The 20087-nt window shown below is 59.2% G+C and overlaps 1 protein-coding gene across 2 annotated transcripts in view; it reads right to left on the reverse strand.

Moving 5' to 3' along the window:
* Positions 1-19805, reverse strand: part of RASGRF1 (Ras protein specific guanine nucleotide releasing factor 1) — a 100434-nt gene extending 80629 nt beyond the window's left edge. The window contains exon 1 of one of the 2 annotated variants that reach the window (XM_043554604.1): positions 19714-19805. In XM_043554604.1, coding sequence (XP_043410539.1) covers positions 19714-19752 — 39 coding nt within the window. In that variant the 5' untranslated portion in view covers positions 19753-19805. Of the gene's footprint in view, positions 1-18374; positions 18970-19713 lie in introns of those variants that run through there. The other variant, XM_043554603.1, reaches the window with a different exon arrangement.
* Positions 19806-20087: the final 282 nt, after the last annotated feature.

The raw sequence follows: 20087 nt of genomic DNA on the forward strand, positions 1-20087 counted from the left end.
TCGGTGGTGCCCTTCTCCCAACGGCATTTGCTCACCTTGGGTCTCTGTGTCACCTGTTAGTCATTCTTGCGGTATTTCAAGTTCGTTCGCTACTATTAATTTTATTACGGGGATCTGCGATTATGACTCACTGAAAGCTCAGGAGAGAGTTAACATTGGTTAGAAATACTTCAAAATTTATGTAAGCACATTGTTTTCTCAGACATCGTGCCATCGCACATGTCCAAGAGATAATAAAACTACAGGACGGCGTGGACGTAACCTTAACGTGCCCTGGAAAACCAAAAAATGCATTTGACTCGCTTTATCGCAACGTTCACTTTATCGCCACGGTCCGGAACCGCACACGCAGCATCTCCAAGGTGTGTCTGTAGGCTGATGTATGTAGGTCACATGGTAACCACATAATGTAACACTATAGAAAGGCATCAGACCACAAGGGAAGGGAGCAAGAAGAGAAGAAGGAACAGAGAGGAAATATGAGATGTGCAGAAAATAATGAACAAAATGGCAACAGGTACATACCTATCTGTAAGTACCACAAACAAAAATGGACTAAATTCTCCAATCAGAGGACACAGAGTGGCTGAATCAATTAAAAAAAAAAAAAGACCCACCTATGTGCTCTCTATAACATGTTAGGACAGACAGATGTAAGGACACACAGACTGGAAACGAAAGGATGGAAAGAGATGCTTCACGCAAATGGAAACCAAAAGAAAGCTGGGGTAGCTACACTTTCCTAAGACAGAAGAAACTTGGAAACAAAGCCCGTAATTACAGACACAGATGGGCATTACTGATGATAAACGGGTCAATCCAGCAAGAAGAGACAACATTTTAAATATTTATGTATGCAACATACGCTTCATAAACACATGAAGCAAATACTAGAGACTTAAAAAGAGAAATGCACAGCAATGCAGTTAACAGTAGGGGACATGAACACCCCACTTGGATCAATGGATACATCATCCAGACAGAAAATCAACAAGGAAACAGTGGCCTTAAAGGACACATTAGACCAAATGGATCTGATAGCTCTACACAGAACAGTCCGTCCCCAAACAGCAGAACACGCATTCTGGCCAAGTGCACATAGAACATTCTCCAGGAGAGACCATATGTTAGGCCACAAAACAAGTGTCAATGAATTTAAGACTAAAATCACGTCAAGCATCTTCTCAGACCACAATGGTACGAAACTGGAAATCGCTTGCAAAAAGAAAACGGGAAAAAACCACAAACGTGTGGAGATTAAACACAATGCTGAACGACAAATGTTTCAATGAAGAAATTAAAAAAAAAAACAAACAAACCCTTGAGGTGAATAGAAGCGAAAATGCAACATATCAGAATCTACAGGATCCAGCAAAAGCAGTTTTGGGAGGGAAGCTCGTAGCGATGCAAGAAATAAGAAAAAGCTCAAGTAAACAATCTAACTTTACACGTAAAGCAACTAGAAAAAGAGTAACAAAACCCAGCAGTTGTAGGAGAAAGGAAATAAAGATCAGAGCAGAAATAAACGAAATCGAGACAAAAAAAAAAACAATAGCAAAGATCCATGAAAAGAAGAGTTGGTTCTTTGAAAAGACAAATAAGACTGATCAACGTTTAACTAGACTCAGTAAGAACAAAGGAGAGAGGACTCAAATAAAATCTGGAACTTTCAAAAGAGGGAAGTTACAACTGATACCAAAGAAATACGAGGGATCATAAGAGACTACTATGAACAATTAGACACCAACAAATCAACAACTTAGAAAATCGTGTAAATTACGAGAAACATAGTCTTCTAAGACTGAATCATGAAGAAACAGAAAATCTGAATGGGTCAGTTACAGGAAGGAGATTGAATCAGGAATCAAAACCCCCCAACAGGCAAAAGTTGGGACCAGAAGGCTTCACTGGTGCATCCCACCAAACATTCAAAGAGGATTTAACACCTATCCTTCTCCAAGTCTTACCAAAGAATTGAAGAGGCGTGAATGCTTCCAAACTCATTTTCCCAAGCCAGCATTATTACCCTGATGCCAAAAGCAGACAAGGACGCCATCGAAAAAAGAAAGTCACAGGCAATATCCTTGATGAGCATACATACAAAAATCCGCAACAAAACATTAGCAAGCTGAGTGAACAACACATTGAAAGGATCATGTACTGCGACTGAGTGCGATTCATTCCAGGGATGCAAGGATGGTTTGACATCCACAAGTCAATCAGTGTGATAGACCACGTTAGCAAAATGAGGAATAGAAATTACATGATCATCTCAATAGATGTAGAAAAAACACTTGAAGAAATTCAATATCCATCTATGATAAAAACTCTTAACAAAGCAGGGTTAGAGGGACTATATCTCCACATGACACAAGCCACATGTGGAAAACCCGCAGCTAACATCACCCTCAGTGGTGAAAAACAGCTTTCCCCGAGGGTCAGGAATGAGACAGATGTCCACTCACCACTTTTAGTCTACACGATGTTGGAAGTCTCAGCCTCAGCAACCACACAAGGAAAAGAAGTAAAAGGCATCCGAGTTGATACGGAAAAATATAAAACGTTCACTATTTGCAGATAACATAATACTCTATTTAGAAAACACTAAAGACTTCACCAAAAAATTACTAGAACTGATAAATGAACTCAGCACAGTCATAGGATACAAAATCAACGTACAGAAATCTGTTGCATTTCTGCACAGCGATATTCAAACAGCAGAAAGAGAAATTAAGAAAACAACCCCATTTACAATTGCACCAAAAATAATAAAACACCCAGGAATAAACCTGACCAAAGAGGCGAAGACCCATATTCTGGAAAGTATAAAACGCTGAAGAAAAAAACTGAGGACGACATAAGGAAATGGAAAGATGTTCCGCGCTCTCGGATGGGAGACTTAATACTGTTAAAATGTCCACATACCCAAAGCAATCTACAGATTCAATGCAATTCCTCTCAAAACTGCGATGCCATTTTTCGCAGAAACGGAACAACCAATCCTTAAATTCGCGTGGAACCACGAAAGATCACAAGTAGCCGAAGCGGTCTTGAGAAAAAGGAAGCTGGGAGCATCACGCTGGCTGATTCCAAACCGTATTAGAAAGCTGTGGTGTTCCCAACACTACGCTATTGGCACGAAGGCGGACACGCGGATCAACGGAACAGAAGGGAGCAGAAGGAAACCCATGCTTACGCGGTCAACTGATCTACCACAAAGGAGGCAGAATGTGCAATGAGAAAAAGCCTCTTCACCAAACGGTGCTGGGAGAACGGGACGGCCACGTGCAAAAGAATGACACTGGACCACTTTCTTACACCACACACAAAAATAAGCTCAAAATGGATTAAAGATCTACATGTGAGACCAGAAACCATAAAAATCCTAGACGTGGGGCGCCTGGGTGGCGCAGTCGGTTAAGCGTCCGACTTCAGCCAGGTCACGATCTCGCGGTCCGTGAGTTCGAGCCCCACGTCGGGCTCTGGGCTGATGGCTCAGAGCCTGGAGCCTGTTTCCGATTCTGTGTCTCCTCTCTCTCTCTGTCTCTCAAAAAACAAATAAACTTAGGGGCGCCTGGGTGGCACAGTCGGTTAAGCGTCCGACTTCAGCCAGGTCACGATCTCGCGGTCCGTGAGTTCGAGCCCCGCATCGGGCTCTGGGCTGACAGTTCAGAGCCTGGAGCCTGTTTCCGATTCTGTGTCTCCCTCTCTCTCTGGCCCTCCCCCGTTCATGCTCTGTCTCTCTCTGTCCCAAAAATAAATAAAAAAAAAAAGTGGAAAAAAAAAAAAGAAAAGAAAAAATCCTAGACGAAAATGTAGTCATGAAGCCCTTGACTGCACTCTCGGCAGTGTTTTTGGATCTGACTCCAAAGGCAACGGGAATAAAGGCAAAAATAAATAAACGAATGGAACTTCATCACAATAAAAAGCTTCTGCACAGGGGCGCCTGGGGCTCCGTCCGTTAGGCGTCAGACTCTTGATTTCGGCTCAGGTCACGATCTTGTCATTTGTGGGATCGAGTCCCCTGTGTCAGGCTCTGTGCCAACAGCACAGACCCTACTTAAGATTCCCTCTCTCCCTCTCTCTGCCCCTCCCCTGCTCATTCTCTTTCTCTCTGTCTCTCAAAAACAAAACAAAACAAAACAAAAAAGCTTCTGCACGGCAAAGGAAACCGCCAACAAAACAAAAAGGCAGCCTACGGAATGGGAGCAGATATTTGCAAATCATATATCTGATACAGAGCTGATATAAAACATATGGAAAGAGTTCATATAACTCAATAACAAAAAACGCAACATTCCAGTTAAAAAATGGGCAGAGGACCCGAATAGACATTTCTCCAAAGACGACACACACGGCCAACAGATCCACGAAGAGATGCTCCATGTCACTCGTCAGCGGGGAAACGCAAACCAAAACCACAAGGGGATACCACCTCACACCTGTCAGAATGGCGAACATCAACAACACAGGGAACAACAGGTGTTGGCGAGGACGCGCAGAAAGGGAGCGCTCGCGCACCGTGGGTGGGAACGCAGACCGGTGCGGCCGCTGCGGAGAATGGTGTGGAGGGTCCTCGGGTTGGAAAAACAACGACCCTACCATCCGGCAACTGCACTTCCGAGTACTCATCGGAAGGAGACAAAGTCGCTGATTCCAAAACCCACCCGCACCCCCACATTCACGGCAACGTCATGTACGGTGGGCAAGACACGGAAGCCACGTCGGTGTCCATCAAAGGATGAACGGATAAAGAAAAGCGGAACCTAAACAACCAACCAAGCCAAACCAAACTCCCAGAAAAGTAGAGAACGGACTGGTGGTCACCAGACGTGCCGGGGGTGGGGGTGGGTGGTCTGGGGGCCCATTCCGGTTCCACCGCAGCAGCCTGGACAGGGAGCCGGGCTGCGTCCCGCCGGCATGTTCCAGGAGGAGCCCGCCTCGTCGCTCGCGGGGCTGGGAAGCCATCACCTCCCTGCTGTTCTGTGATCTTCTGTCCGTTTCTCCGCCTCTATCTATTGTCCTATCCGTGCACCTCTCTGCCCCTTTCTCGCTGGGTCGGTCCCTGCCCCTTGGGTCTCCACCCTCCCCGGGTCCCTCTCCCACACCTCTCGGCCTCCTGCCGCAGGGAAGGTGAGGTCGGCTGGCCGGGGCTGCAGGAAGGAGCACCCCGCACAGCTCCCCTCTTGGTCAGTTCCTCCCTCTCAGGCTGGGGACAGGCTGCAGTCAGATCAGGGGCTCCCCGTTTCTCTCCTCCTGGTGCAGAAGTCTGGACCCATGTGCTCTGCCTCTGCCTCACTCTCCGCTCCCTCAGCTCCTTTCTGGCTCGTTCAGGTGGGTTTGGGACAGGCTTTCCGGATCCCGGAGCAGTATGGTCTGCGGTTAGGGCGCGGGCTGGGCGAGGGAGGAGGGTTCGCCGACCTGCTCTGGCTCAGGTCCCAGGATCCATGGCGTCAGTGGGACCAGCCCAGCTCACCGGAGTCTTCCAGGACCAGGATGTCCTATCCCCAACTACCTGAGGACCTCACGCGGCTGGCAGTCTAGAAGGGAGCTGGGTGTTTCTGGGGTTCTGGATAAACACTGCCAACATCAGCCTTTTCTAGGGAGGAACAGTGACCCCGGGGACCACAGGAGCTCTTAAGATGGTCCCACAGCCTCAGATGGTGTCAGATCCAAGCTCAGACAGACCTCAGGTCGGCCCTGACAGCTTGAACCACCCCTGGGCCTCCCCAGAGAGACAAGGCCGAGCGGAGGCCAGAGGTGGGCCCCACAGAGTTGCAGGGTGGACGGCACACGTACTGGGGCCAGGGGCCCACTGGGACGCGACCAGGACCACACGTCAGGCACACTCAGAATGGTGCCTGACCAAGCAGGACCACTCTGGGGCTTCCCAAAGTCTGAACTCAACCAGAATAATACGTGGGCCTCAACATGACCACAGGGCAGGACCCGCATCACACCTACCACGACAACGTGACCACGTGGGACGGATCCCTCTACAGAACAGCAGCATCGTTCTGGAATCAGCGGTGGGGACACCCCAAAGCTTTCCGGTGCGATGCAGGGCCACACGTGTGGCTTCCCAGGGACGCCGTGTGGGGAGGGGTCAGTACTCACACGTTACACGTCATCGAGGATATGGGATAAACCCAGACACAAAGCTGGGGCCTCCTCTGGGAGGAGGATTCTGTACAGAATCTTAACAGGTCTCACGGGAGTTGCCGGAACAGACCCACAGGTGCCATGGAGGCGAACCTCCCACTGGACCACACTTGACCTTGTTACGGAAGCAGGCTCGATGAGCGACCCCGGGAGCGTCCAGAGCTGCAGGGAAGGGCCCAGAAGTCCACGTGGGGGCCTCCACATCCAGGACAGACCAGAGCGTCCCTAGACCTGAAGAGGTGGGCACCTTGACTTGAAGGTTGCGATGGATCCAGAAACACTCTGAGCCTCAAAGCCAGACCGTTACAGCAGCTCCAGGATTCTTTCAGGGGCCTCACCACGTCCAGGGGCTTTGCCCACCCAACGGCTCCCACTGTCTGCTGGTGGCAGGCACGTCCTGCCCAGGCACGGTGTTCCTGGGGCCCTCAGGCCCGGGTCACAAGCTTCTACCATCCAGGGCGGCTGAGCAGACAGGAGCCCCCGGCAGCTGGGGGTGGGGTGGCTGGCAGGGCCCCCGCCTCCTGCTTTCTCCACTGTCCAGGACGCCCAGCTGGCGGGCAGGGTGACCACTGCCCCACGCTGCCCCCGACCAAGGGGCTCCCGAAGGACAGACCTCCAGTGCCGACCACGGGAGTCCTGGGCCAAGCAGGACGGAGGGTCACCCCCCCCCCCCAGATGGCAGGGCCGGGCGTGTCTGGCGGTGCTCAGAGCCAGGGGGACACCGGGCAGCCTCTTCTCTCTCACGGGGACACAGGTGCCACAGGGGCACACAGGTGGTATCCATCGTGGGAAACAAAGTTCTCCCGCATTCACTCTCTGCCCGCACACTGGTCACCTCACGGCTATCGATGACAAACGTGAAAGGCCTTCAGAAGGCCTGCTGCTCTTTGGACCCAGAGCTTAGCTCGTCTCTTTCCTACTCATTCTGCACTGCCAGGCGCTCCCACAATCCCTCTTCTCCCCCCGCAAAGCCATTATCAGCTTGCACTGTGAGGGCTTATCTTTTTTTTTTTTTTAAGTTTGTTTATTTTTGAGAGAGAGAGAGGGGAAGGAGCAGAGAAAGAGAGAGAGAGAGAGGGACTCCCAAGCAGACTCTACACCATCAGCGTGGAGCCCGACCCGGACTCAAACTCACGAACCAAGAGATCATGACTTGAGCTGAAATCAAGTTGGCCGCTTAACCAACTGAGCCCCCCCGGGAGGCCCTGTGATGGCTTGGTAGTGGTCTTTCCGGGAGAGCGGAGAGGCTCATTCTGGGCCCCGCACACTCAGGCCCCTCCTGAGACCTGTTAAAGCAGGACCAGGGGCAGAGGGTCCGGGCAGGGGGATGGGCTTGGGGCGGCTAGTCTCGATGTCCACCCAGTGCTGGGAACCCCGAGGGGGCAATGCCCGGGCAGAAGCACTTCCCCCGCTGCCCGCCCCTCGCCCACCGGGAGCGCAGCCCTGGGGCGGCCGTGGGCAGGTGCCCCAGCGGTCACACCCAGGGTGTCAGGTGTTTGCAACGGCGACGTGGAGAGGCAGCTGAGGAGCTGTGCCTGGTGACCACCAAGAGCCAGAGAGAAGGCACAGAAGGAAACAAGTCTCAGAGAGAAGCGGGGACAGGGACTGGGTAGCGAGGGGGCGGGGCAGAGGCGTGTTCCCGGTCCAGGCCACGGAGGCCGCACACAGGTTTTCTCCGAGGCTCCATGCGTCACCACCGCGGCTCTTCCAACAAAGTCCTTCCCTTTGCTTAAGCTGATCTGAACAAGCTCCCGTTTCCGCTAAACGATTCCTGACCAAGACATGCCCCTGGAGCTCGGCATTGTGCCTTGGCCTTGGCACGGAGCAGCCTCCATTTGCTGAATGGGTGACTGAACACATCTGTCACACATCTGTCAGCGTGGCACAGAAGCCAGGCTTATTAATTAACAGCAAAGCCACAAGGCAGGTGACACTGTGCTCCCCAGGCTTGGGCGGCGGGGCTGGCCGTGGCGGGGGGGGGGGCACTGGCCTTTCACGATGGAAGTCCTTGGTTCTCGGGGACCCCTGGAGGCCTACTCACATCGTAAAGGCCCCGCGCAGTCCTGCGACGAAGGATGTTTCCTGGAACTTACGCCACCACGGAACCCTTTGGTTTTCAGATTCTGAAGATCTATCAGATCGTTTTCTCTTTCACAAAACGGGGAAGGTTATCGCCCACCTCACAGAGATAATGTGAGAGTTCGTGGTTCATAAAAGTGCTTCATAACGGGTTTCGAACCAATCAAATCCTTTGCAAGTCTAAGTGGGGGGTCTAATCAAACTACTGGTGGCAAGTTCCCAGGAAACACATGCGCGTGTGCATTCGTGAGCTGTGCAACAGCAGCCTCCAAAACCCCCTGGAATCTGTGACTGTGACCTTATTTGAAAATAAGGTCTTGGGGCGCCTGGGCGGCTCAGTCGGTTAAGTGTCTGGCTTCGCCTCAGGTCATGGTCTCACGGTTTGAGTTCGAGCCCCGCGTCGGGCTCTGTGCTGACAGCTGGGCAAAGACACACAGGGAGAAAGCCAAGTGAAGAGACGGGCAGAGGTCAGAGAGCTGCGTCTGTGGGTCAAGGAGCAGCGGGGGTTGCCAGAAGCCATCAGAAGCTGGAGGAGGTCAGGGAAGTTCTTCCCTGGGACGTCCGAGGGAGCACGGCCCCAACTTCAGACCGCTGGCCTCCAGAGCCCTGAGAGCCCACAACTGTTGTTTCAAAACAAAAAATGCCCACCCTGACCCCAAAGCCCCCCTGCGCGAGTGCGTACTCGAGAGGCTTGGGGGTCACGAACCCAGGGGTCGCAGCTGTGCCAAGGTCGAGCAGGCAATGGCTGGCGGCCCGTGCAACACTCCACTTCCCATCTCTTCTCATTCCTGATATTCAGCTGGCCAGCAAGGGTCTCACTCTGGAATCTCCGGAGGCTGTGCCTTCCCCCATCCCGTGCCACGCCCTGCTTCGAGGCTTCAGCTCCGCCCACGTGGACCACTGAACGGCCCCCTGTGCTCCCCCTGGCCCCGGTCTCCATCCTGCTTGGCCAGAGCCCAGACCCACTGCCTGCCCCCTGCTCCTAGCTGAGCGACGGAGGCACCGCTCCTGCTCAACTCTGCTGCCCTGTCCCCCGACAGGCCCTGGCTCTTCCCTCCCGCTCCTCCTTCGGGATTGTGGTCCAGCTGGCCCCGGGCCTCGGCCGGACCTCTCTGCTGGATGCTGCTTTTCCCGGTCCAGAGGGGGCTGTGCTGGAGAACCCCGAATGTTCTCGTGCACATGTGTGTGTGCGTGTGTAGACATGCCCTGGCCTGGATCCCCCCCCCCCCCCGCTGCATCAGGGCCGTCAATCCAGGCTCCCCCTCAGGTCCCTTCCATACCTCTCACGGTCAGACTTCCCAGGGAGGCCGCCCTGTTCCCCGGCCCCTGCAGGGAGGGGTCCCGTCCCACCCGGACCAGGTCACCCCGGAGTGTCCTCGGCTCCCCCCCGCCCCCACTGCTTCTGCAGCACAGAACTCGCTCCTCAAATGCTGGCTGCTGCCCCAGCCACGCCAGTCTCGTGCCCGCCACATGGCACTCCACTAGTACAGCTTTCCCGAGCGGGCCTGCTCACTGGAAGGACTGGCCTCCCCGGGCCGGCGGTGCTCCCGCGTCACTCCTTGGACCGACCAGCTGTCCCGCTCCTGATGCCCCGCCCCGTCCCATACGGCTGGCTCGAGAGGGGTCTGGATCCTGCCCCTGCCCCGAGGGGCCTCGGAGCTCTCCAGCTGGAATCCTCCCAGGGCCTGGTTACTGCACCGGGCTCTGCCCCGTCCCCGGGCCACGTGTCTGTCTCAGGCCCCATCCAGCTCCCGCCTCCCATGGGGCTTGGGCTGTGTGTCCCTGCGGCCCTCCCCGGCCGGGACTGAGCCCCACTGCTGCCGACACCTCACGGCTCACTGCCGGCCTGGCCAGAACGGGGATGAGTGGCTACAGGGCCGGCCCCCCTCAGAGTCAGCCTTGAACTAGGCGGTGCTCAGCCCGAGGCCTGGGACCCGTGTCAGCCTCGACGAGCCTCTACTGCCGGGTGGTCTCTGTCTGAAGCTACTCCTGCCCGAGGAGCCAGGGCCACGGAGGTCCTGCGTGGCTGGTCCGGCACGAACATCTTTCAGTCCATCGCCACCCCCCCCGCAGACCCGTCCCGGCCTGGCCCTGCCACCGACCAGATCTCAGGACGTTTGCCGAATTCAGGAACAGGCTCCAGTGTGGCGTCGGCCTCCGTCAGGAACCCGGTGGGAAACTTCTTGGGGGGAAGGGCCGGCTCAGTAGCTGGGCACACGGGCCTCAGCGGGCCCCTACGGCCCCCATGCGATGTCCCACGGGTCCCTTCCTGCCCGAGCTGCCCTGCTGCCCCCCGGCTGGGCTCCCACAGCCCCGGGCTCTGCTTTGCACCGGCACTGGCCCCCCTGTGCTGCCTCTGTCTACCGGAGGCGGGGGGGGGGGCTCCTCACGGGGGGGGAGCTCCTCGCTGGACGGCGAGCCCCTCCAGGGCAGGCCCTTCCTTCTGTCCCGTCCTCCTGGCCCCGGGCAGCACGGGCCTGGCTCCCAGGAGGCACCAGCAACTCTGCAGAACGGAACGCCACTTCTGCTTCTAGAATTCTCTTCCTCATTACTTCAGGGGAAACCCGGTGGCCAAAGTGCTTCTCCTGGCACCTGCCTAGGGATGACGGTCACTGAGCATCAGGAAAAGGGGAGGCCTGGCCCGGACCTGCCCCTGCAAGTGTGAACCCACTGGGCTGAGCCCGGCTTCTGCCTCCTGCCGTTACGCCTGCCGTGAGGCGCCTGGCCTTCCCCCCGCTGCTGGGAATGTGTGTGAGGGCGAACTGTGTGTCGCAGATGCTCTGGCTGCACCCAGGCAGATGGCCTGCAGGACACAGCGGCTGGAGGCAGACGGCGGGGACACCGGAGCTCCGCCCGCAGGCACAGGAGGCGGCACTTGCCTGCTGCCACTGGGCTGAAGCCACGTGACTGGCCTCGTCCACTGAGCTGAGGCCAGAGCGGGTCACTCCCGGGGGGGGGGGTGGCCGTGGAGGCAGGTGTCAGCATGAATCTCCATCAGCCTGGGCCCCCAGTGATCACGGCGCCAGGCGCATGGGGCGGGAGAGGCACCAACAAGAGACACACGTTCCCGCGTTCACGCAGATGGCGGTTGTTACGGCAGCTGAGCGCGGCCCGTCCTGACTAGTGCACGGCCCGGAGGCCACCCCCACGTCCCGGTGAGGGGGGACGGCAGCCTGGACCAGAGCTGGGGGAGGCAGACGCCAAGTGGGTGGGTGTGAGACGTGCAGGGGGCAAGACGGACGGGGCTGGGGTGGCCAGCAGGGACGGAATGAGTTCCTGGGGGCATCGCTCCCCGTCCCCGCACCGGGGACAGACTTGCCGAGACCTTTCCAGAAGGGCCCAGGTTGTCCGGGTGAAGAATTACCACCCATCTTAATATCCGGGCTCAGGGCCTGCTGTCATTGGCTGCAAGCCCATCAGAACCGCCAGGCTCCGGGGTCGCTGCTCCGCTGAGCGAGAGGCTGGTCACGCAGGAGGAACCTGAAGCCGCAGCAGCCACCGCTTACTGACGAGACCCACTGGGCTGTGCCAGCGCTTTTCAAAGAGCCACTGGTTGAAGCCTCGGAGCAGGGGGCCGAGGGAGGCTCCACCACGGCCTCCACCTCACAAGCAGGCAGGCCGGGGCTCAGGGAGCGTGACCACCCCCCAGCTACGAGGGGGCAGAACCTGCAGGAACGCCGGTCTGCGTGGCTCGAAGCCCGTGGCTACCACCTAATGCTGCCTCCCTGCCTGGGCGGGGTGGCTCGTCCTCAGTGAGCGAGCTGACAACCGGGCTCTGCATCTGAGGGGCCGTGTGCCCCTCTCTGGGGAGGGGGTGGGCATGCCCACTGCACCACAGGTGCCCACGCGGAGGCGTCTGGGCCCCTCCCGGGTCCACGTGTCCCCGGCGCTCCCGCATACACTTCAGGGGGCTGAGTCCTGTTCTTGGCTGTGTGCACATGGGCGCCGGCTCCGGGCTCCCACGGGTTCCGGGGAGACCGGACCGTGGGATGTGGATGCCTGTCTTGGCCTTGACGCTCATGGGATTTGAATTGCGAGGCTCCCACCCAAGCAGAAACAGAAGCTGCTTCGTAGAAGTCACCGGAGCGACAGTGACATATTTTCACTTGCTGCTGATTCTTTTTCTTGGCAGAGGATGGTAAACTCCACCACCGCCCCCGGCCCAGGCCTGTGTGCTGAGCGTGGCGGAGGGCTCAGGTCCTGGAGGCAGGCGGGCGAGGGGCCCGGGTCCGCCTGCCGGCTCTGCCGCACGCTCTCTGTAATCCCGAGGGAGTCCCTGACGTCTCTGAGCCTCAGTTTTGTCGTCTCGAGAATGGGTTAGCAGTGGCTGCTGAGAGGACGTGAAACCACACCCTGGTGCCCGGCACGGATCAGAGGTGCTCCACGAACCGCGTTCCCCACTCTCCTGTGCTCACTGGTGTAGTGTCGCGAAGCGCTCGGCGACAAGGTCACCCGCGGCCACCTTCACTCTACGCGAGAGCTCAGGCCGCAGAGCGCTGCCTTTGGGTGAAGACGAAACTTCCTGAAGCCACTAGTAAAGATGACGTTTCACGTGGGCCCCTACTACGGACAGTGGTTAAAAGTGGGGCTGCTCCCTCTGATGAGGGCTGCGGCCCCCACTCCACGGCCCTGATGGTGGTCACCGAGGGTCCCTGCAGAAGCCCCAGGGCTCCTCGGATGGCAGGGAAGCCGTAGGTTAGGGGCCGAGGAGAGGGGCCTGTGTGTCGCGTCACAGTCACCGGGTGGACGGGAGGCTCAAACCCGACCTCCGCTCTCAGGCCCCGGTCCTCCTTTCACGAGGGTGCAGTGACAGAACTCTCTTGGAAGCGTCAGGAACCGAGCTGTGGGTGCGGGCACCCCGGCAAGTCGGCGTCCACGGTGCCGGCTGCCTTTGCGGAGGGGGCAGGGACAGTGGACGGGCCAGGCCGGGTGCGTGTCGGTCCAGCCAGACCCTCCGAGCGCTCCCTTCTAGCAGTCCAGCCCGTCGGCGCCTACCTGCTTGCCTGGCGGCCTCTGTCTCTGTGAGTAGCCTCCCCACACCTGGGGTCACCTCACATTTGACCCTTGGCCTCCAGGGATGGACTCGCCATCATCCTCCACCACCCCCCACCCCGGGTCTGCTCCCCTCTCACGTCTCCCTCTGCTGGGGAGACTGAGGTCGGCAGTCGGACGTCAGGTTCCACCCTGTCCAGCTGGACCGCAGGTCCTGCCAGGGGCACCTCAGTGTCTGTAAACAGTGTCTGTTGTAAAGACCCGGCTGCTGCCCGGGGTTCAGCAAGCCCCCCAACTACTAGCTACGACAGCCCCATCGGGCTCTGCCCTGGCTGGCCCCGATCTCCTGCACCTGTGTTCTGGGAGGGGGGGGTGTCCCCCGATCTCCTGCACCTGCGTTCTGGGGGTGGTGTCCACTCACAAACCACCCGCCAAACACACGGTCTTTGCAGACCGTGACAATGGCGTGGATGGAGGAAAGCCCCGGTGTGTGGTGAGAGAACCCTAAGGAGGTGGCTTCTACGCTGAGACCTCGGAGGCAGGACTTGGTCACTGAAGGGCCTGGGCTGGGAGGTCATTCCAGGTGGAGGAAGTATCTGCTAAGGCAGGAAAGCAGAGGCTGGTGCAAGGTGTGGAGGGCAAAATGTGGACGGTAGGGCAGGGCTGGGGTGGGGGCAGAGGCTGGGTCCCGAGGGTGTCCCGGGTCATGGCTGGGAGTTCGCATTTTTTCCTAAAGGCAACGGGAGCCACTGATGGCCTCACAGGTTGGTGCTGCGACCTGACATGCGGTTAGACGACCCTGGTGGGGGCTGTGTGGAGGGGGGGTGAGGGGGACAGCGTGAGCGAGGGTGTTCAGTGACCCCAGCTGGGCACGAAGCAGGGGAGGGAGAGCTCCCAACACTTGGCCGTAACTATGGGAGTGAGCCCGGGGAGGGCTCCCCACCCCACCGCGAGCTCTTTGAAGACCAACATTAAGCTTTATTTTTCTCTGTAGCCGCAGGACTGAGCCCTGGTCTGGCGCCTCGAGCCCGAATGTTTGCTACACAAATGGTAGTGTATTTTAGTGCAGCTGTGTGTCCTCTGGTCCGGTCCCATCACCCCACTGTCACCAAGCAGACGAGCAGTGACCTGGCATTTCCTTGTCCCAGTTAAGGTATAATTACCGAGCCTCTTCAACCTCGTTTCAGCTCTAGGGACGTAGGGGGGATGGAATGGGCACCCCACACAGTTAACCCTGGGGCCCCGCACCTGCCGGGTCGGGGGGGGGCGCACCGTGGTCCCTTCTGCAGGTGCCAGCGTCCGCAGCCCGAGCCCCGGTTCTGCGTCTCAGGGGGCTGCTTCCGGCACGACCTCACCCCCTCCCTCCAGGTTTGCAGTTTTCTGATCGGCCGAGAAGCTGAATGTGCTAGAGCCACGGGAGGGCAAGCTTCGTGGCGAAGACGGTGCCGTAGCTGCGGACCGGGAGAGCCCGAGGAGTCTCAGCTCGGCCCCCGCCTTGCCGGTGGCACCGCCAGCCAGTTTCCTCATCTGTAAATCGGGCACGCTCGCAGCTTCAGGACAGTTGTTGATGTGAACGCTCCAGGCCGACCAGGAACACGTCCCGTGAGGAGCGGCAATGGGGCTCCACCTTATCTCCAGGGAAAGGCACCCGGTTGGGGGGAGGGGGGACAATCGGTGCTCTGGGCTCCCCCACCCCACCTCCCCCCGGCCTCTGGAGCCTCCACCCACATCAGTGCTGAGGTTCCCGTGGAAGGGGTCTGTGTCCCTTCCCGTCTGTCCTAAGTGAATCGGGAAGAGCCTGGGGTCCGCGGCTGGACCCCCTGTGGTCGGTGGGGCGAGGAAGGGGCTGGGGTTGGATGGGCAGGGTTGCCTGGTGAGAAGCTGAGGCCGGAAGCTGTATTTCAGGGGGCTCAGCACGAGGGTGGGGCGCTCAAGGCCAGAGCACGGCTCCCACACCAAGAGTCAGCCTGTAGGGAGGCTGATTCCAAACCCGAAGTCCAGGGCATCGGGGTTGGGAGGAGAGGAAGTCAGCACTGAGTGAGCAGGGGCAGGAGGTGACGGCGGCCGTGCCAGTCCGCCTTCATGAGGTGTGGGGTCCCAGGTCAGGGCTCCAGCACACCGGGGCTGCATGAGGTGCGGTCAGACCCGCACGGAAGCAGCCAGAGGCCAGGGCATCCCCCGAGGCTGAGCCTGGTGCTGGGGTCTGGGCTCCCAGAGCACCTGCATTCTGTCCTGCTGGAGAATCTGCACCAGGCGAGTGCCCGTATTTAGGGTCTGGGGCCATGACCATCCAGCTTCCTAGGCCCTCGACACAGCGACACTAGCACGCGGCAGGCCCCAGGGCACGAAGCGTTGAATTAACACGAGAGACCCCGAGTTCGGCTCTACAGGCACTCCCTGTGCACCTACTATGTGCTCTGTTCCTGACGCATTCCTGCCTGTCCGGGGGGAAGCCACCTGCTTCGACCCAACACAAAGACATCCTGGTAACACGGCGGCTTCACAGATACCGGCTGGTCCGGTCAGCCTGGGCACCTCCGAGGCCCTGACCAGGGCACCCCACCACACGCCCAGCCGGTTCCGAGTCCGGGCTTCCTGTGGGCCCAAATGCCAGGCAGGCCCGGTGACGGGATGGCTCGGAGCCAGGCCCGCACGCTGGGGCCCCAGGGGGTGCCATGGGGCACCCAACCCGATGAGAGATACAGGTCAGCTGCTGAGACTATCGGTTTTACTCTGAAATTTAGAACCGAAACGTTACAAATTCTCATAAACACGCACAGGCCAGAGAAGGCGAGTGGACTTTTCCCGCTCTGGAGCGGGACAGAAGGGACATCTAACGCAAGTGCCTGAGACCAAAGCACATGTCCCTAACGGAATCTGCACCTGAGCTGGGCCGCATCAGATCGTCACCTCCTAATCTTCTCATGCCACGAGCCGGCTCTCTGAACACATCTGGGGATGCCCCGATCGGTGGCATTCTGGGGACACAGCCCTTAACGTGTGAGCATATCATCTCTGGGTTTTGCACTCCTGTCCCGTCCAAAATCTGCTGCTAGCATGATTCGTTACCTGAGCCAAGACTGATTTGGGATCAACACAAGATCTCCTTTTCAGGAATTCTTAGACACGGGATGAATTCTAGGTCTGATTCTGCCCTGACTTACTCTGTGGGGACAGGTGACCCCCACTCTCTGGTCCCGTTTGGCTATGTGCGAACTCTCTCTGAGCTGCCTTTCAGCTTTAACATTCTGTGTCTGGCCCTCCTTTATTCCCTGCCCAAGTGGGTAATGGAGATCCGACTACAATTTATTTAGATCCAGCTAAAACGCGTTGTGAGCATGCTTTCATATACGTTATTTGCCCGCGTTCTAGAAATCTCAGAAAAGTAGGTGCTATTATCTCCATTAGCTAGATTACAAAACAGAGGCTCAGAGAAGTTGAGCGTGTGCGCTGGGGTCGTGGCGCGGAGATTCAGTCTCAGGCCTGCCTCCGGCTTCCGAGGGCTGAGAACAGAGGCTGGGAGCCTCACAGCCACTCAGCTTCCCCCACCCCCCTGTCCAGCACTCTGCTCTGGTGTGGGGGATGCAGGTGGGCTCCAGCTGGGCCTGGGGCTGCAGGCTGCCGGCAGGCGCAGGTGGACTTGGGCTGGCAAAGGTTGGCAATGTTCCGGAAGGCCCGTGAAGACAGCCTATCAAGGGCTGAGAGCGGCGTCTTTGGCCCAGCCTGGGTCTGGCTCTCCCAGGTGAGTCCTCTAGGCCCCGTCTGTGCTTGGAGCCCAGGAGCTGCCTGCTTTCTGCTCAGCTTTGCCATCGGCGAGCCTCTCCCTGCCGTGTGGCCTGCCATCCCCAGAGATGGGCCCTCGAATATTCTTGTCCACATTTCCCAGTCCCCAGAAATCATCCAACGCCAGCAGACAAGGGCAAGGAAGGAAGGGGCGTACTGCAGACGCCGGGCTCAGACCCGTCCCCACAACACGGTGGGCCGGTTCGAGCAGGGTTTTTATTCCCGACACTTGGGCCACTTCCATCACCACTGGTCTCCATGCAGCAGTGGCTTTGAGACCCCAGTGCTCTTTCCTGAGCCTGAGCGGCCGACTGGTGGTATGACACTGGACAAGTAAATTTCTCCCTGTGGGCCTCAGCGTCCTCCTCCAGGCAACAGCTAGCTGGTTGGAGCCCCCACGGATCTCGGGTCCCTTCCAGCAATGACATTTTAGGAACCACTATCTTTGACTTTCCCTTCCCAGAGGCATGGAAACGGAGCAGTCGCCTCTGGAGAGCGCATCGAGCTTAAAAATTGCCCTCGCTCTCCGTCGCTCCTCCTTCCCTCCACGCCAGAGGCGCACCCCCACCCCGCCCTGGCCCTCGGGCAAATCCAGGCCCGGCCCCGTAGTCCTGCAGCTCTGGAAACGCGAGGGCAGCGGGACTGCGGCGGTGGCGGAGTCGCAGCGGGAGGGGGAGGAGAGCAGCGCCCGCCTGTCCCGCGGCCTCCGCAGCAACCCTGGCCCTGGTCCCCGCGCGCCAGAGGGGGTTCCTGGCACACCCGGGTCTGGTGCTCGGGCCTGGGGCCGGCCGGGAGCTCATCGCGCCCGATGGCACCGAACCGACCCCAGCGGCCCGCACCCCCCAACTCGGCAGAGCTAGGGCGGGCTCTCCACTCCGAGCGGCGGTGGAGCAGGGGATCCAGGCGCTCGGACGCCTCCGTCTCGCCCTCTCCAGGCCTGGAGCAGACTGTCGGAGCTGTCGGGGGCCGCGGGGTGGCAGTGGGGGTGGGGAGCACCATTTCTGGCTCGATGTCGGTCCTCATTCATCGTCTATCCCCGGTCCTCCGGAACCCCGTCTCCTCCCGCACCCCGTCGCCCCCCAGCGCCTCCGCGTCTCGGCCCCTGTGTCCCCGCCTCCCACGGAGCTCTCCGGGTGAAGGGCAGCCGCAGCCCGCGCCTACTCCCTGCCCGCAGTCCCTGCCCCCTCTGCCCGCCGCGGGGTCACCCGCCCGCCAGGGCCCAGCCTCCGCTCGCACCGAAGGCGCCCAGAGGGGAGGGACCAAAGTTCGGGCGCCGCGGGCCGGCGGAAGGCCCCGGGGTGCCGAGGGTGGCCGCGGCGGGGGCGCTGGGAGGTCAGACGCGGCGGCGGCGGCCTCACCTGTTTCTCCAGCGGCTCCTTGGCCGAGAGCGCAGGCTTGGGGGAGGGCGCGCGGTCGCAGACGCAGCCCTCCAGCAGGTAGAGCCCCGAGGGCCGCGAGCTCGAGTCGCTCTCGAAGTAGAAGAGAAGGTTCTGCAGCAGCGCGAACCACTTGGTTTGCCATTTTGTGTTGTCCGAACTCCGCTTGCTCAGGTAGCCTTTGCGCGTGCCGTCCTTGCGCGCCAGCAGTCCCAGGGACGCGACGTGGCCATCGTTCAGCCGGATCCCCTTCTGCATGGTGCTCGGAGGCCAGCGAGACCCCACGCGCTTACATCTTCTCCGCGCGACACCCCGCGGCCCCCCGTCCGTGCGCGCGGCGCGCTGCCTCTCTCCGGCGCTCGCTCGCTCGCTCCTGGTCGCTCTCCCCTCCCCCCAAATATCTACACTCCGGGAGCTGGCGCCGGGCCGCGGCTTCTGGAAGAGAGATGTACCATTCCCCGCCGGAACTTCTTCTCCGCCCCGCGGCGCCCCCGGGCCCCGGAGAGGCCGCCCGACCCTCCCCCGGCGCCAGGCAAACTGAGGGACTGGCGAGCTGCGCGCGGGCGAGGGGCAGGCGGAGTCATGTGACGCCGATCCCTCGAAGAGCCCGTGTGAGCAGCGCGGACAGAGACACGCACGCAGCCCGCCGAGGCGCAGAGCGGCGCGCAGGCTGCACCTTGGCGCCCCCTCCCCCTCCCCGGACGCGGACGCACACACAAGCACACGCGCAAACCCTGCCCCTGTCCCCGCGGTCTCCCCTGCACCCCTTCGGGTGCTGAAAACCAAATCAGATCAATTTTCGTTTAACCCCATGGAACCCCGGAGGCTTGCCATCCTGGGAGTCTGCCTCTCTGCGCCCCACCGCGGCGCACTGGCGACCCGGGGTTAAGTCCCAGTTTTCATTTTCTCTTCCAAAGGCTCCCTCCCGGTACTTTATTTTTCTAATCCGATGTGCATGGAAGAGGGTGGTGGTCGGCGAAATAGCTCTGAAGGAGCTTTCGGTCCTATTCTTTGCGTAAACGGCCGGGTCACATTCATTTCAGGGTCCAGCCGCACTCCAGGCAGCTTCCCCAGCGACCTGAGGACGGCACAGGGGGTGCGGTGGGGGAGGGGTTAGGTGAGCGCTCATTTTATTTTGTTTCATTTTGCGCGTTGCCATAATTACCGGCGCCACCCCCCTCCCCTGCGCCCCCGAGGTCTAGCTGGCGAGCCGCCGCCGGGAGTTTTCTGCAAATACCCCCCCAAAGCCTAAAGGCGGGCTTCAAACGCAGGCGCCGGGGACCATGGGAGCCTTCAAATAGCTGCGCTGGCGCAATGATACCTTAATGATAGATTTTCCGTTCTTATTTTTAGCTCCCATTCGCCTACACAGTTACACGGCATTTATCCGGGAACGTCACCGCGCCCGCATGCTGCACCGGCAGGGCGCGCGGTCCGCCGGGCGAGAGGGGCGCCGGGGCGGGGAGCGCGCACCGCCGGCTGCCGCAGAGGGACCCAGGGGGGCGCCCGGCCCGGCCCAGCGCGCTGGCGGCGGCGGAGGGCGGCCGCGCGGCCCTGAAGAGGGAGGGAAGGAAGGAGGGAGGGAGGTAGGGAAGGAAGGAGGAAGGGAGGTAGGGAAGGAAGGAAGGAAGGAGGGAGGAACACCATCTTACAGCACCGAACCTGCGAGCACCCCTCCCCGCCGGTGCGCGCGCG

This window comes from Prionailurus bengalensis, chromosome B3 (assembly GCF_016509475.1).
Source record: "Prionailurus bengalensis isolate Pbe53 chromosome B3, Fcat_Pben_1.1_paternal_pri, whole genome shotgun sequence".
NCBI lineage: Eukaryota > Metazoa > Chordata > Mammalia > Carnivora > Felidae > Prionailurus > Prionailurus bengalensis.